This window comes from Chrysemys picta, chromosome 1 (assembly GCF_011386835.1).
Source record: "Chrysemys picta bellii isolate R12L10 chromosome 1, ASM1138683v2, whole genome shotgun sequence".
In the NCBI taxonomy this organism is placed as follows: domain Eukaryota; kingdom Metazoa; phylum Chordata; order Testudines; family Emydidae; genus Chrysemys; species Chrysemys picta.
The window spans coordinates 247,567,416-247,583,714 of record NC_088791.1 but is presented as its reverse complement, the minus strand read 5'-3'; the positions used below and the strand labels follow the sequence as shown (position 1 = coordinate 247,583,714).

Sequence of the window (16,299 nt, the reverse complement as noted above, 5' to 3'; positions counted from 1 at the left end):
CCCGACCCCAAATATGGTGATCAGCTAAACCCTGAGCATGACTCACCAGACAGACACCCAGGAAAGAATTCTCTGTAGTAACTCAGATCCCACCCCATCTAACATCCCATTACAGGCCATTGGGCATATTTGCTGCTAATAGTCAAAGATCAATTAATTTGCAAAATTAGACTATCCCATCATACCATCCCCTCCATAAACTTATCAAGCTTAGTCTTGAAGCCAGATATGTCTTTTGCGCCCGCTGCTCCCCTTGGAAGGCTATTCCAGAACTTCACTCCTCTGATGGTTAGAAACCTTCATCTAATTTCAAGTCTAAACTTCCTGATGGCCAGTTTATATCCATTTGTTCTTGTGTCCACATTGGTACTGAGTTGAATTATTCCTCTCCCTCCCTGGTATTTATCCCTCTGATATATTTATAGAACGCAATCATATCTCCCCTCTGCCTTCTTTTGGTTAGGCTAAACAAGCCTCTTTGAGTCTCCTTTCATAAGGCAGGTTTTCCATTCCTCCGATCATCCTAGTAGCCTGTGCCTGCTGGGAGTGGGGGGAGGGGCTGCCAGCTTCAGCAGTGTTACTGAGCATGCTCAGTACAAGCCAAGCAGCAAATTTGGGGAAGTTGGGACATGACCCCGCATGTCCTCTCCATGTGTCACCTCTGGTTCAAGGTCTCACTCTTTATCTTCAAAGCACTCCATGGCCTGAGCCCAGGATATCTAAAAGACCGTCTAGAGCTCAGAATGAAGACCCTGGTGTACAACTTTGCTCCTCTGACCTGATGGAAATCCCACCAAGAGTAAAGCTCATCTGGGTGGCAGATGGAACTTTTTTCAGGGTCTGATCCCAGACGGCAAGGCATTTCCCCAGTAACTAAGAACGATCACAAACCTCACCAGTTTCTGCTCCATGTTCAAGGCACATTTCTTTGACCTTGCTTTCTCTAATACACACATAACAACAGACATCTTTATATATATATATATAAAATAAATAAATAAATTAAATAAAAGATACTACCAAAACAAGACACCTAGCTGGGGAGAGAGTGAATGAACAAACAGCCTGTGACAGGAGTTAGTCACATTGCTGAATCCATTTACTGGAAGGTGCTTGGGTACTATGGTGAACAGAATACCTCATAGGAGTGTTTGTTTGTAAACGCCTTGTCTAAATACTAAGCATTGGTAAGGAGAGAGCTGAAGCCTTGGCAACAAGAGGTAGATTTCCCAGTACAAAGTCCTTTGTTACCAAGGGAAGTGCCAAAAACTGCAAGTGCTCACAGTCCATTTTTTTGATGTGCGCACACCACAGCATTAGCAATGGCTCGTGGAGTAACTGGTTAGAATACAGTGTGGGGTTTTGAACACTGAAGAATAAGATTTGTAATACACGATATTCCTGATAATCTCAAGAAAAGCATCTTCAGTTCAATAGTGTTTCACTACAACTTCCTTGGTTTCAGTAAAATGGTAGATCCCTCTTTTTGGGTGTTAGTGTTAGGGGCCAGGCCTGCAAAGAGATCAGAATGGGTCAATGGGACTTCATGCAGAGCAACAGGGCATGATCCTGGCCAGATCCTGTTGCAGGCTCAGAGTCCTGGTGAGTAGAAATTAGATTTCTTTTGAGCTCATTAGCAGTTGTTAGATCATTAAGATAGCTGAAAATACTCTGTTGGGTGATTCTGTTCAGGATAACCCTGAATCACTGTTCAAATGGTACTTAAAGTTTACATGACCGTGTCACGGACTTCAGCTGTGATTGAAAAGATTTGAAGGCTACTTAACAAAATGTAAATGTGAGGCCATCATTTGTCTGGAGACAAATGAGTTAAGCCTGGGAGCTAAGAGCTTTGTTACACTAAGACACTTTTTGGTTTCTGCCCACCCCTTTTCCCCCCTCTCCCCCATATAAAAGGAGAAAAGGGGCAAGTTCATCCTTGGTGACACTGCACGGATTTTAAGAGTTGCACTAGACCTGAAACTGAACAGTATTTAACACGTCAGAGATTAAAGCTTTTGTGCTGTTGCCCAGAATCATAGGTACTCTATGGCAATCTGAGACAACGGTGAAAGGAGAGGAATTAGTACCATACCTATTTAGCGCTGTGGTAAAAGATCAGTTTCTGTTTTTGTTACTGATGTGTGAACAGCTTTGCAAGCTGAATAACAGTTGGCCTGTGCAGTGAAAGGCAAGAAGTGAGGATTTATTCTTACTATGTTTTCATATGAATTAAAAAACAAACCTCTTTATTGGTTTCTCATTTTTACATTAAAAATTGAAGGGTTTTGAGAGATGGGGGGAAAAGTGATATGAGAATAAATGTTAGATGTTTTTGCAAAAGTAGGGAGAAATCTGTTGGGATGTTCACTGTTACATGCTAGTTTCAGTAGCACGCCACTAAAAGTACAGGATGTAGTTCTTAAAGGGGTACAGTAATGATTATGTGTCAGTTTTGCTTATAGCTGTCATTTAAAGAGTGTGAATTATACAATAAACATGTCTTAATGTACTGTTATTAATCAGGACTGAATTTGATAGAAATGTTCATTTATTCAACTGATAGGGAAAACCCCTCTGATTAAAAAGAGCTACTTCTGCCTTAGTATAGCTTATGGGTGTGTGATATATAGGATATTAATTGTATGTAGGAGGCAAATTCTCATTACCCCCACCCTGCTGCAAACTCAGAGATGAGGAAAATTTCAACTCACTCTTCAGTGCCATGAAAATATGAAATCTTAAATGGCTGGAGTAAAGAAGAGGTAGATCGGTTTAAAATGGAAAATGTAGCTAAACCAGATAGTTCAAGGATCTAATCCTACAAACTTTACTGTGTGAGTAATCAACAATAGTACTCCCATAAGTTTTAAACATGGGGGTGAGGTTTGCAAGATTGGTCCTATGTATGCCTCAGTAGGAATGTCGTACAGAGTGAACTCTTACAAGTAACAGGTTTAGAAGTCATTTTACCCTTGGTCTCCTCCCTCCCCTACCTGTTGATTTATGACAGTATTGATTTGGGGAGGAATTTGTGTAGCCCTGTCCTGTATCTGAGCACTGCCTTCTTTGTGTCTCATAGCACACTGGAGCTGGTGATGAAGGCGGAGGACAGTCACTGGTTTCTCCTGGGAGCTGTCTGGAAGACTTCAGAGCTACTCCTTTCATTGAATGCAATGGCGCCCGAGGAACCTGCCACTACTATGCAAACAAGTATAGCTTCTGGCTTACCACTATTAACGAGCAATTCCAGAGCTTGCCCTCAGCAGATACACTCAAGGCAGGTCTCATCCGAACTCATATCAGCAGATGTCAAGTCTGCATGAAAAATTTGTAAAATATATAATATATCCCTAGTAGTAAAAGGAAAATGTTTCTACAGTGTTCTAGACCTATCACATTGGTGCTTATTTAACTTATTACCTCAAAAGCTGAATGAAAAGTTTGATAAGTGTCTGTAAAAGCACAGAGGCTTATACCAAATGCTGGCTGCTTCTCCTACCATACAGCATATTTTGCTAGTCTAACACCATGTTATTTGCTAATTGAGTCAAATACTCAACCTTGAAAACCACAAAACCATCCAGTTACTAATCTAACAATTCTCTTGGGCAGATCTGTTCTCTAACATTCAATTAAATGTACTTCTTGTCTTAGTTTATTGTTAACAGGTGGAGTTCATATTAATTAAGTGGTGACATACAACAATAAAACATAAGTGCTCGCACAGCAGTGGGCTAACCTCTGGGAAGTACTCACAGATCTGAGCCCCAAGCCCAGCCTTTGAACTTACCTTTTACTGTAATAAGAGTTTATACCTGGGCACTTAACAATGGAAAGATAGGTTGTTTTAAACTCCCCATGCCGTTGCCATGCTTTTTGTCCTACCACTTTCACCACCAGAGAGTTTATAAACATTCTGAATTAGCTCAGGTAGCCACATTTAGTGTTACTCTCTTCTTCTTGCAAGGAGAACAGTTCATTACCAATGGCAGCATATTACTTCACAAAACTTATCACATTTTTCCAGCTATACCCCACATCGTAGGATAACTACAGTGGGTCTTTGCTCCTTTCTGTTGTGTGGCACAGAATAAATGCCTACTAGACACATGGGACCACAAGAGGGAAAGAGCATCATACTTTCTTCCTTTAACAACCATACCATGTACTTAACAACATTGTGTGGTTAGGGCTCCATATGAATTTGGTTATATGGTTTTGGAGCAGGCACTATACAACATACTCCCCTGAAAAACCCATGCTGTGTGCACAGATTTCCCAGTTGAAGAAGTTAATATTACTCAATACAGCCTTATCTTCAGATCCAAACCCTTCAAGCTGCCTACTTCACCTGTGAAGAAGTGCACAACTGGAGGGCGGGGGACGATGGTAGCATAACTAGTCAGCTGTACCGCTAGGAAGGGCATGTAGAGGGGCTAGAAGTCACTCAGAGGGCGTTTCTTGTGTAGTTTATCTTCAAAGGCCCTGGAAATTGGGTGCAAGATTTGCTGAGGAGCCACAGAGTCTATGATGCTTGCCCCCTGCCTCACCCACAGAGATTAACTGCTTTTTCTGTAGAAAGAAAACATTAGGCCCAGAGGTAAGCTGTCCCTCATGACCCTGGGAGAGAAGAATGAACCACATGATGATAAACCCCTTGCTTATTTTCTTGTGAGTCTCTTATGCAGCATGGTAATAAGCATGATAAATACCACGACACTTATGTTTCCAGCAAGATTTTTTGTGGGGAGGGGAGCTACATTTATTTGCAAGGGTGAAAAGTACTATTTACGCTTACTGCGCTGGCTTTAAAATAATCGGTAGTTATCTCCGCCACATCAGTTTTAACTTCTCCTTATGCAGTTCACCTTTCCCCTGCTTCAGTGATTGTTGGGTTTTGTAATTACGTCCCTCATTGCTGTAATTATCTTAAATAAAGTTTGTTTTTTCTACACCTCTATTTGTTGATTGTTTCAATTCTCTAACATATGCCAGGCTCTCCTATTACATTTGCACAGATTACTTCAATAGATGTTAGTTTGGGGGCTTGAATTTGTTGATTTGTTTGTTTTTTTAAATGAGCATTGGAGACCATGTAAATTGGATGTCAGCAGAAGTATCAAAAGGTGGCCAAATAAGCTTCCTCAATCTAAATTCAAACCACTTAACCAAGCAGGGGTTTGCTCAGTCTGTCAGCTGGGGCCACGCAATTTCAGAAAGAGGATGCTAAATAAGATGCTATTCCATCCATTGTTACAAGGAGAGAGAATTTAACCAGTTCCTCAGTTGCCTACCATTATCATTAGCTTAGGCAAGGCAGCTCTGAGGCCTGGTCTACACTAAAAAATTGGTCGCCCCAGCCATGTGAAAAATCCAATCCCTGAACAACATAGTTAAGGTGACAGCTCTAGGTCAATAAAAGTTCTTCCATAGCAGCATTTCACATGTAGACAAGTTCTCAGTGGAATCTTGGGATGGAAGTTAACCATAGAATCTATAATGGTCTGTAAAATTACAGAGCAGAGGAGCCTCGCCTTGATGAGAAGAGTAGACATACAGGTATATTTAAAGAATTCTCAGCTAGCATGTTTTCTGCAATGACGTATTTTCTTATTTTAGATATCCCACAATTAGTAAGTTTATCCTCAACATCCCGGTGAGGTAAGAGCATTATCCCTATCTGACAGGCAAGGGCAGAGGACAAAGATTAAGTAACTTGCCCAAGTCATGGCAGAGCCCAGTATCCACCCTCTGTCCATTTTGGTGACTCAGCTACAAGAGCCAATCTGCCCAACAGACAAAGCCACCTAATATTTGTTTCAGCTAAATTAAACCATTAGAATGGTAAACACAGTGTAGGCAATATCACCCAAAGCTGTCTCAGGCCTGACAATTACCATAAGTTACATATTGCAGTACCATAGAATATCAGGGTTGGAAGGAACCTCAGGAGGTCATCTAGTCCATTCCCCTGCTCAAAGCAGGACCAATCCCCAACTAGATCATCCCAGCCAGGGCTTTATAAAGCCTGACCTTAAAAACTTCTAAGGAAGGAGATTTCACCACCTCCCTAGGTAACCCATTCCAGTGCTTCACCACCCTCCTAGTAAAAAAGTTTTTCCCTAATATCCAACCTAAACCTCCCCCACTGCAACTTGAGACCATTACTCCTTGTTCTGTCATCTGGTACTACTGTGAACAGTCTAGATCCATCCTCTTTGGAACCCCCTTTCAGGTAGTTGAAAGCAGCTATCAAATCCCCCCTCATTCTTCTCTTCTGCAGACTAAACAATCCCAGTTCCCTCAGCCTCTCCTCATAAGTCATGTGCTCCAGCCCCCTAATCATTTTTGTTGCCCTCCGCTGGACTCTTTCCAATTTTTCCACATCCTTCTTGTAGTGTGGGGCCCAAAACTGGACACAGTACTCCAGATGAGGTCTCACCAATGTCGAATAGAGGGGAATGATCACATCCCTTGATCTGCTGGCAATGCCCCTACTTATACTGCCCAAAATGCCATTAGCCTTTTTGGCAACAAGGGCACACTGTCAACTCATATCCAGCTTCTCGTCCACTGTAATCCCTAGATCCTTTTCTGCAGTACTGCTGCTAGCCATTCGGTCCCTAGTCTGTAGCAGTGCATAGGATTCTTCCATCCTAAGTGCAGGACTCTGCACTTGTTCTTGTTGAACCTCATCAGATTTCTTTTGGCCCAATCCTCTAATTGGTCTAGGTCCCTCTGTATTCTATCCCTACCCTCCAGCATATCTACCACTCCTCCCAGTTTAGTGTCATCTCCAAACTTGCTGAGGGTGCAGTCCTCGCCATCCTCCAGATCATTAATGAAGATATTGAACAAAACTGGTCCCAGGACCAACCCTTGGGGCACTCCGCTAGGCAGCGCAGTAAGGCGTTGGGGGAGGGTTGGGTAGAGGGCAGGGGAGTTTGGGGTGGTGGTTAGTGGGCGGGGGTGTGGATAGAGTCAGGGCGGTCAGTGGGCGGGGAACGGGGGGTTGAATGGGTACCGGGATCCCAGGGGGCAGTCAGGAAGGAGGGGTTGAATGGGGCAGGAGTCCCGGGGGGGGGGGGGGAAATAGGGTGATGAAGCACTGGACTGCGTTACCTAAGGAGGTGGTGGAATCTCCTTCCTTGGAGGTTTTTAAGGCCCAGCTTGACAAAGCCCTGGCTGGGATGATTTAGTTGGGAATTGGTCCTGCTTTGAGCAGGGGGTTGGACTAGATGACCTCCTGAGGTCCCTTCCAACCCTGATATACTATGATTCTATGAGTTATATGTTTCTGACTGGAAGTGGAGAAGGTTGAACTGCATCTCCTCAGTCATGCAAAGGGCTTGAGGAAGGCAAGATACAGTTGAAATGAAGCTTGGGTCCATCTGCATTGTAAAACTGAGCTTATTTTGAATAGTGCTGATCCCTCAACACAGCAGTTAAGTATAGACAGGAACTTAAAGCCTCAACACTCAAGAACATTGAAGTCTTTACCACAACAATTAACTTAAAAATACTCTGAACTTTGCTTTAAAGTCTAATTCTACTCTAAACCACAGAGGGTTTAAAAAAACCACATTAGCTTTTCAGGTTCGTGCCTCAGCAACTTCAGATCAAATGGGCTCAAATTAACAAGTGGCGCTCTGCTCCTTCCCCCACAAAACAACTAGCCCTGCAAGTCAGCCTCGTCTTTGCTTCTCATCTCTCACCATCAGTAATAAGGGTTCTGCATGACTAATGAGCCTCAGTGACACCTCTGCTACCCTACTGTCTGCTGTGGGTTTGTGCAGGGACAGCCAACTGGAGCTTAAAGAATCCAGCCAGCATTACTGAGAAACTGCTTTTAGCTCTAAGTGATTGTTTATGTTCCCTACAGTCACCAAGTGAAACTCTGACTCCACACACGGAGCAGACCTGAAATCCAAGACTGATTTTGACATAATCCTTTTCAGAGTAGAGTCGAACACAAGAGGCAGGTGAGAGTGGGTTTGAGCTGTTAAAAGCTTTTGGGAAAGATTTTTGTGTGTTGCTCAAGATCTCAAATGAACCAAATACAGACAGCCCCAAAAAGTGTTAGACTATTTACATAGTGTGGTATATTTAAAATGTACAATTAAAGTGTTTCCACCTTCACTTACCTCCTGCAAGTCTGACCTCACAGCTACCTACAAGATGCTAGCTCTGCTTTGAGAGTTCAGGCAGCGCATTGCAGATTGTGCAGCCTTGGGAGGGGGAGCTTTCAGCCAGCCTCTTGATTCTGAATGTTGTGGAGACCAGCACAGTCCTATGGTCTGCTCTTCAGCCTGAAGCAGCACCAAGTGATCGGTGCTGCGGGGTGGGATTGGGGAGGGGGGGGGAAAGAGATACAGACAGACAGCAGAGGATCACTTGATCTTGCTGGGTAAGCAAAAAAACAACACTGGGTTTTAATATATTGTGGCTGTACTTAATGTTTCTGCTAGTTTGACAAATACTTCCAAAACATGTAATGGAGGAGACCAGCAGACCCAAGGACTAGAACTTTTAAAATAGTCAAAATGTTCAATGTAGCCACTGTATTACATCTCATTATGTGTGTCATAGACTTTAAATCATTGTAATGGGAATAATGGAAGCGGCTTTGAACTTTCAGATCAGCCCCTTTGCAAAATGTTACTCAGCGGGACAGATGTTTACAGAGGTTTTAATTACTATCAGGTAACAGCTTTTAACACTTAGCGACTTAGAAATTGTCTCCATCTGTGTTGGATAACGTTGATTTGGTGTGGGTGAGTGAGTAGGTGTCCAAATCTCTGTTTTGGGGACTGACTGTACAATGCTCCATGTGCAGAACTCCTGTTGAAATCCATGGGAGTCTCTCACACACACACACACACACACGACTTCAAGGATTGGGGTCTACATTTGTTATTGCCTATTTCCAGGCCTCTCTGTCATGACACAGTGGTGGACAAACCAAATCTAAGTGGCACTGTGACCCTGTGCACCACGTCGTAACAGCCTGAGTGGGGAGTTGAGCCCAGCCCACAAGGACAGGCCACTGTGGGGTGAATGCCTCTCCACCGCCCCTAAGGCCCCCCTCACTTGTAAGGTTTTAGAAGGGCAGGGGCCTCGGTTTCAGATGTTACTGGGCCTCCAAAATCCTCCATGCGGCCCTGCCTATCCGTTTATCATGTATCTGTATGAGATACTTGATGACTACACCCATCACTGTTCTTGACAGTGCTACAACACTCTAAGAATAGTATTAAAAACTTACTAGTTCTCTTAACTGCAATGACGACCAAAAAAAGAACCTGTCAGGGCACTTTACTGCTCCTTTAGTATGTATAAAGGTGACCTCCCACTCCCTCCAAAAACAGTCATCTGCTTTTTTCACATCAGAAAACTCAGATCTTCACTTCCCTCCCAGTTGTGGAACTTGGATGGTGAAATCACGCCCTGCCAAAATTAGAACTGCAATTTTTCCTGACCCCAGCTGAGAGGGGGTGGGAACATGGAAGTGTATCAAATACTTTATGGGGGGACATATACCCCTACATAATGAAGCAGGAGTGTAAGTGCCAATATATTTTTTCCTACCACCCTTTGCAGTTTTTAGCTCCAAGTAGCACAGGACAGTGTTGTCCCTGGTTAATGTAGAGAAGGCATGACTGCTAAGGTAGCAGGATGTACATTAATAAATCCTCAGAATGAACAATTCATTTCCATAGTAACTTTAATAGTACATCTTATATTGCGATATCTGGTACAAAAGGATAATTGAATTGCTTGATTAGTGACTTTTCTATATAATTTATATTCTGGAAAAAAAAATAATGTGTAAAGCTTAAAAAAGTACCCAGCATCTAAATATTCCCCAGAAGAAAATGAATGATTTTTAAGTGAAAGTCACATCCAGTACAAAAGTGAAAGTTACATCCAGTGACAGTTTAGATGTTGCATACTAAATGTGGAGAAAATAATGCATTCTAAAAATAAAGTAGGACTCCTTTGAGAGTGCTTCACTGATTGTCATACTGATCTGTATGGAAACAGTACCATAGCATAGATTCCCACTTCTGTACATTCATTATGATCTCTCCTCGACCCCAAGGGCCCTAAGAAATTTACAAGTCTTCCCCCATGATTCCATTCAGATTTTTATTTTTATAAATAGATTAGATTGGACTTTCCAAAAGCCTTTAATCTTCAAAAGATTTGTTGTTCTGCATACTTCATTCTAGATCATTTATTCCTTGATCTTCCCTTTCTGCTCAAACTGTAAGCATCTCTAACTTCATGATCGCTAGCACAACATACAGACACAATCCCCTCACTCCCCACATCATCGGTGTTTTAGGCACAACAACCAGATTTTGTCCTTTTTGCTGACTTGCAATTGGTTAGGTCTACAGTTTGTAGTGGCCCCTCAGCTTGCTGCCGTAAAATTATTGGTACTACCATATCAAATATGGTTTCAAAGAGGTAGTCCACCTTATAGCCTGTTTTTGCGCTGGTCTCAAAGCACATTTTCTCAGCTGCTGGAACATCCTTCTCATCCAACATTTTGTATTTCAGTATCTTTTTGTAGAGTGCAACAGCATCATCCAGGTGGACTTGCTTTTGGACCTTGGTAGAGATGCAACTGGTGACAAGCTTTTCAGATCTATTTTCCTCTTCTGTTTCTAGTAATAAGGCATATTCATTTGTGAGGTCAACTTTGTTTCCAACAATAGCAAAGATACAGTCGGTGCTAGCAGTGTCTGTCAGCGCCAAGAATCTATCTTCCAGTTCTATCAGGCTTTGCAAGTTGTTTACATCATATGTAAGGATCACAGCAGCTGCTCCTCTACAGTACATAGAACCAAGGCCATGAAATTGCTCCCGTCCTGGAAAAGATTAAAAAAAAAGAAAAATTAACAAATTGAACTAAACCATTAATAACAAAGAGCCTAGCTTCACAAGCAAGTTTCAAAACCAAAAATCAAAAGGATGCAGCACTAAAGGGGGAAACCTACCATTTACAGTATCTTCAACTTTTCTATACGTTTGCTAATAAGTGCAATAATATTGCAGTGAAAACAAATTGCCAAGTCCAAAGGCTACTTGCCTTATGCACTGGTGACTTTTACTAATGGGCTATTAAACAAGGCTTTTGATGCTATGTTTTCAGAAACTGTATGCATGTTGTAAAAGCAAAAATGTGTGCATATTAGTTCATTCAAGTTGTGTAATCAGTTATAATGAACTGCGAACTAAATTACTAATAAAAACCTCATACTATCACAAGCTTCAAAAGCAAAAATCAAAAGGACACAGCATCAGAGCTAGGCTCTGTATGTGTAATTGGCCAGTTGCATCTAATTGACTATTTATGTTTGCAGGTACCATGACTTCATACTCAGCTATAATAGATTGAGTGTGAAAATTCAGCCCAGGCACACAAGCTCTCTGAATACATGCAGTTCTGAAATTCTGACCTACTCAAAATGCACGTACAAATATAGAATTTCATGGCAGGTTTTTCTATTGAGCCTTAGAAGATACCAGATTTCATTCAAAATCAGTAAGCCCAAACAGGTGACAAGTTTCAGGGTCACTGGTTTAGATACAGTGAGACACACAGTGGGTGAATTCCAAAGCCTGGTAACATCCACCTCCATGCTCCCATGCCTCAATTCCTCTTAAAAACAGAAGGGTTGAGGAGGGCTGAGTAGAGGGGTGAACAAAGAGATCACAGGAGCAGAGATCACTTCCTAGAGGTTTCCTCTCCATAAACGTGTCAGGATCCTGGTAACACAGGATCAGGTTCAGCATGTGGGAGAGAGAGAAACTCAAGTTTACTCTGGGTGTCACAGATGATGCTATTTGCACCAGATGTAACGCCTTCCTCTGCAGCATGGGGCATGGGTCATTTGCAGGTTTAAACTAGTGTAAATGGTGGATTCTCTGTAGCTTGAAGTCTTTAAACCAAAATTTGAAGACTTCAGTAACTCAACCAGAGGTTATAGGTCTATTAACAGGAGTGGATGGGTGAGGTTCTGTGGCCTGCAATGTGCAGTAAGTCAGACTAGATAGTCATGGTGGCCACTTCTGGCCTTCAAGTCTATGAGCTGTATTGAATCAGCTGCCCTAGCCATGCCCTGTCCCTAGAAAGCAGAACCTGCTTTCATGAAGATGGTAGCTCCTAGACTGGGAGAGTTGCAGGCCCCTGTGACTTCACTCCCTGCATCTCAGTGCTCCCAAAGTGTGCACCAGCAGCCCAGAAAAGCATTTTTTTTGGCTTACTGATTTTGAATAAAGTCACTCATCTTGGGCAAGCTTTCTACTACTGTGGACTCTTCCAAGAAGCTGGAGTGAATTAGACCCAATATTTAGTCCCATAGATGCATAATCATGTGAAAGGTACAAAGGCAGATATTAGACTGCTTTACAGACGTGTACAAAAACATTTGACTCAATGTAGCATCTAGGCATTCACTTAAATTGCTACAAAACGGAATCGTGGATAAACAAACTTGTGTACCTATTTATCAATCAAGGATAAAAAACAGGACATGCCAACCAAGGCTCTCAAGCAAGAGAGGGATGTCATCTCAACCCTAGCTTTTTCAACATTGATTTATGTATAATATGACCTACCGATTCTACTGGTACCATCCCCAAAAGCAGGGCCTTCCATTAAACAACAGACAGAATATCTTCCATGCTCACATTATCATTTGCACAAGATGATCTCAGATAGTCTAAACTTTCCAGGAAGATCCTACAGTATACTTGGGCCCGACAGAGAGAAGAAAAGCCAGGATCTTTAATAGAAGTCCAGAGAAAGCAAACTAAGATTTTATTGAAGATACAAGAATTAAGCACAATTAAGATGTGTAGCTTCAGTCAACGTCAAGCAATACAAGTGTTGCCAATAAGATATTTTAAATGAAAAAGAATGATTTATGAAATCACTAACTGGACTGGTTAAGTTTAGATAACTTCCAGAACTATCCAATTCAAATACCTAAACATAGAAAAAGGGAAGAAGCCAGTATACTTTGATGGGAAGCTTGTCTGACAGAAGGATTCCCAGCTAAAACATTAGTTCACCTAATCTCTTTTTAAAGGTCTTGAATCAAGTCCACAGTCCTTCAGGGATGAGAACTTTACAAAGAGATGATCACTGACACCAGATTAATATTTTCATGTCCCAGATTACAAGGCCATATGTGCCAATTTAGGAAGACAAATGAAGGTATTTCACAAGACTTTAATCTTCAGAAGCAGCAAATCCATGCTTAGAGGTGTGCTGTGCACTTCTTTGCTCATGTGTATTTGAAAGACAGACCAATTGGAGTGTGTTTAGATTGGAAATATCTGCAGAGATCTAGATTTCCAGTTTTGCTTTCCATACTTTAAAATAATCACATCATTTTCATTAGAAATTATATTACGATGTGGCCTGGAAGACACAAATAGTTCTGTTTTTCCCACTTCATCTATCTAAACCAGAAAATCCAGCCTCAAAATTGTTAGCTCCAACTATTCGACACTGAAACAATACAGGTATTTGTTCCATGGCATACATAAGCAAATCTAATCTATTCTCTTGTACAGCAGAACATGAACCATGAAATTCTTAGTTACATTCCAGAAGTTGATTGCAGTCAATCTTCAATTAGAACTCAGAATGGAATTGGCAAGTTGACTGGAACTTTGCTTTTCTCCTGCTTTGCATTAAATATGCCTATGGAATGGAAAATAGAGCCTCTCCCCGACACATAAAGCAAGTCGGCCCACAACATAATCTACTTAAACATGCTGCAAAAAATGTCTGATTTCTAGTTGGGTTGTGACATCTGTTGCTTTCTGACATTTGCCACATTTCTTCAAAATTAACTATTTAAATTAAACCAATGCTGATTTGAGAAATAAATAGAGTATAGACAAAGAATTTAATCGAACAAATCTGACTTATCCTACAGCAGAGGTTCTCAAACTGCGGTCCATAGACCACCAGTGGTCCCCGCGCTCCATTCAGGTGTTCCGTGGATAGTTCCCTCTAAGGTGCGCGCCTGGGCGGCAGCACATGAGAGAATGAAGGGCCACCCACCTAATTACTGAAGCCGCACAGGCATGGCTCCACTAATTAGGTGCCTGGACCCTGGAAAAGATGCACATATAAGGTGAGGTGGTGGCCTTGGGGGGAATAGGGGACAGGTGGGAGGGGGAAGTGGGGTGAGAAGAGGGGGTGGGAGGAAAATGGGATGGGCAGGGCTGCGGTGGCCAGAGAAAGAGGCAACTTTCCCCAGGGAGAGACCCCCCTCCTTCCCAGCCTCAGCTTTGGGGCTGCCGCAGTGGGGGAGAGAGGGCACGTCCATTGCATTAGAAAGGTAAGACTACTGATATTAAAATATGAGTTGTGTGCTTTTATTTGCAGAACAAAAAAAAGTTTTTTATTATTTTTGAGAGAGAGAGAGAGAGAGAGAGAGAGAGAGAGAGAGAGAGAGAGAGAGAGAGCGAGCGCGCTTTTATCCAAAGCGCTTTACCATAGTTAGCTAACGATACAAACAACATTTGGAAAGATCATTAAGTGGTCTGCCGAGACCCTCAGCAATTTTCAAGTGGTCAGCAAAAAAAGAAAAAAAGTTTGAGAACCACTGCACTACAGGATGCCACTGACAGGGTCCCAGCACCAACAAAAAGAAAAAAAAAAACACCCTACTACTACAACAGTAAAAGCCATTTTTTCACAGAAATGAACATCACCGGTCTGTGACCATTTAGAGCTTAGGGAAAGTAACAAATCATCTGACCCCTACCCAAACACACAGCTTTTCAAGCAGTAGGTAAAACTAATGGCAAACCTATTTTTTATATAAAAAACATATTTCTCTGATAACACCCAGAATCATCAGAGATGAAAACAAAAACAAAAATTAAAGTAACAGAAATTGGTGTGTCCATAAGAGGCGGGTCTCCAAGGAACTTCCAGAGCAATCATACTCCGGTAGAGCAAGTTAAAAAGCTGTTGCAAAACTGGGGGGTGGGGGGGGGGGGAATGCAAAACAAAAGGCGGGGGGGGGGGCCCAAAAGAGGGACAACCCAAGAAGTAAAGTCTTCCAGAAAACCCTGAGAAAAATAACACCATGCTGGTGTCAGTTTTATGAAAGGAAGTCTTTAATCTGGAGGCCCATCAAGAAATAATAATTGAGGAAAGCATATAGAGTTTTGTAACTTTTCAGTAGGAGGTCAAAAAGCACTATGTTTAAACACAAGAAAGAGGTCTGGACACTTTCTAAAGAAAGGAACTATGTAGCTGACTTGTCTTTCATATACTGATTTTCCAAGACTTTTCCACTGCAATTCTGAAACAAAGGAGACACAGATGGTGGATTAGAGAGGAATTAAGAAAGTGGAACATAAAATATCACTAGAGTTCTCTCTTCAGATACAATTCTTTTATCGGAATCTTAATTCTCAGATCTGTGAGAGGCAAGAAGTACCTTATATGCTAAGTGAATGAAAGAGGAAGAATCTGATTCTCAAGGAGAAGGCTGCAGCACTACACTTGTAGTAAGCCCCTGGCATCTAGCCAAGCTCATAAAAGAAACCACTCACGGGGGGAAATCCCCTAAGAATTCTGCTGCAGTGAGACTGAGCTTCAAATGGACAACATTACACAGATCATAAAAGACTGTATAGATATAAGTAAAGATCTGACGATATAACTAAAGCTGGGCAGGCTATGGATACGAGTAGTTCAGTAAATTACTTCTCAACTTCTCATGGGGGACTTCAATCACCCTGACATCTGCTGGGAGAGCAATACAGCAGTGCACAGACAATCCAGGAAGTGTTTGGAGAGTGTTGGGGACAACTTCCTGGTACAAGTGCTGGAGGAACTAACTAGGGGCCATGCTCCTCTCATCCTGCTGCTCACAAACAGGGAAGAATTGGTAGGGGAAGTAGAAGTGGGTGGCAACCTAGGCAGCAGAGATCATGAGATGGTCGAGGTCAGGATCCTGACTAAAGGAAGAAAGGAGAGCAGCTGAATACGGACCCTGGGCTTCAGAAAAGCAGACTGACTCCCTCAAGGAACTGATGGGCAGGATCCCACGGGAGGCTAATGTAGAGGGGGAAAGGAGTCCAGGAGAGCTGGCTGTATTTTAAAGAAGCCTTATTAAGGGCTCAGGAACAAACCATCCCGACGTGCAGAAAAAAATAGCAAATATGGCAGGTGACCAGCTTGGCTTAACAGAGAAATCTGCGGTGAACTTAAACACAAAAAGGAAGCTTACAAAAAGTGGAAACTTGGAC

General features: G+C 42.2%; 2 protein-coding genes across 3 annotated transcripts in view; one reads left to right on the top strand and one right to left on the bottom strand.

The window, feature by feature from the left end:
* Positions 1-4,957, top strand: part of COL4A2 (collagen type IV alpha 2 chain) — a 217,452-nt gene extending 212,495 nt beyond the window's left edge. For both annotated transcript variants that reach the window (XM_008166744.4, XM_065592194.1), the window contains one exon: positions 3,083-4,957. In XM_008166744.4, coding sequence (XP_008164966.2) covers positions 3,083-3,337 — 255 coding nt within the window. In that variant the 3' untranslated portion in view covers positions 3,338-4,957. The remainder of the gene's footprint in view (positions 1-3,082) is intronic.
* A 4,752-nt stretch (positions 4,958-9,709) lies between these two features.
* Positions 9,710-16,299, bottom strand: part of RAB20 (RAB20, member RAS oncogene family) — a 43,623-nt gene continuing 37,033 nt past the window's right edge. The window contains exon 2 of the mRNA XM_005302985.5: positions 9,710-10,880. Coding sequence (XP_005303042.1) covers positions 10,348-10,880 — 533 coding nt within the window. The 3' untranslated portion in view covers positions 9,710-10,347. The remainder of the gene's footprint in view (positions 10,881-16,299) is intronic.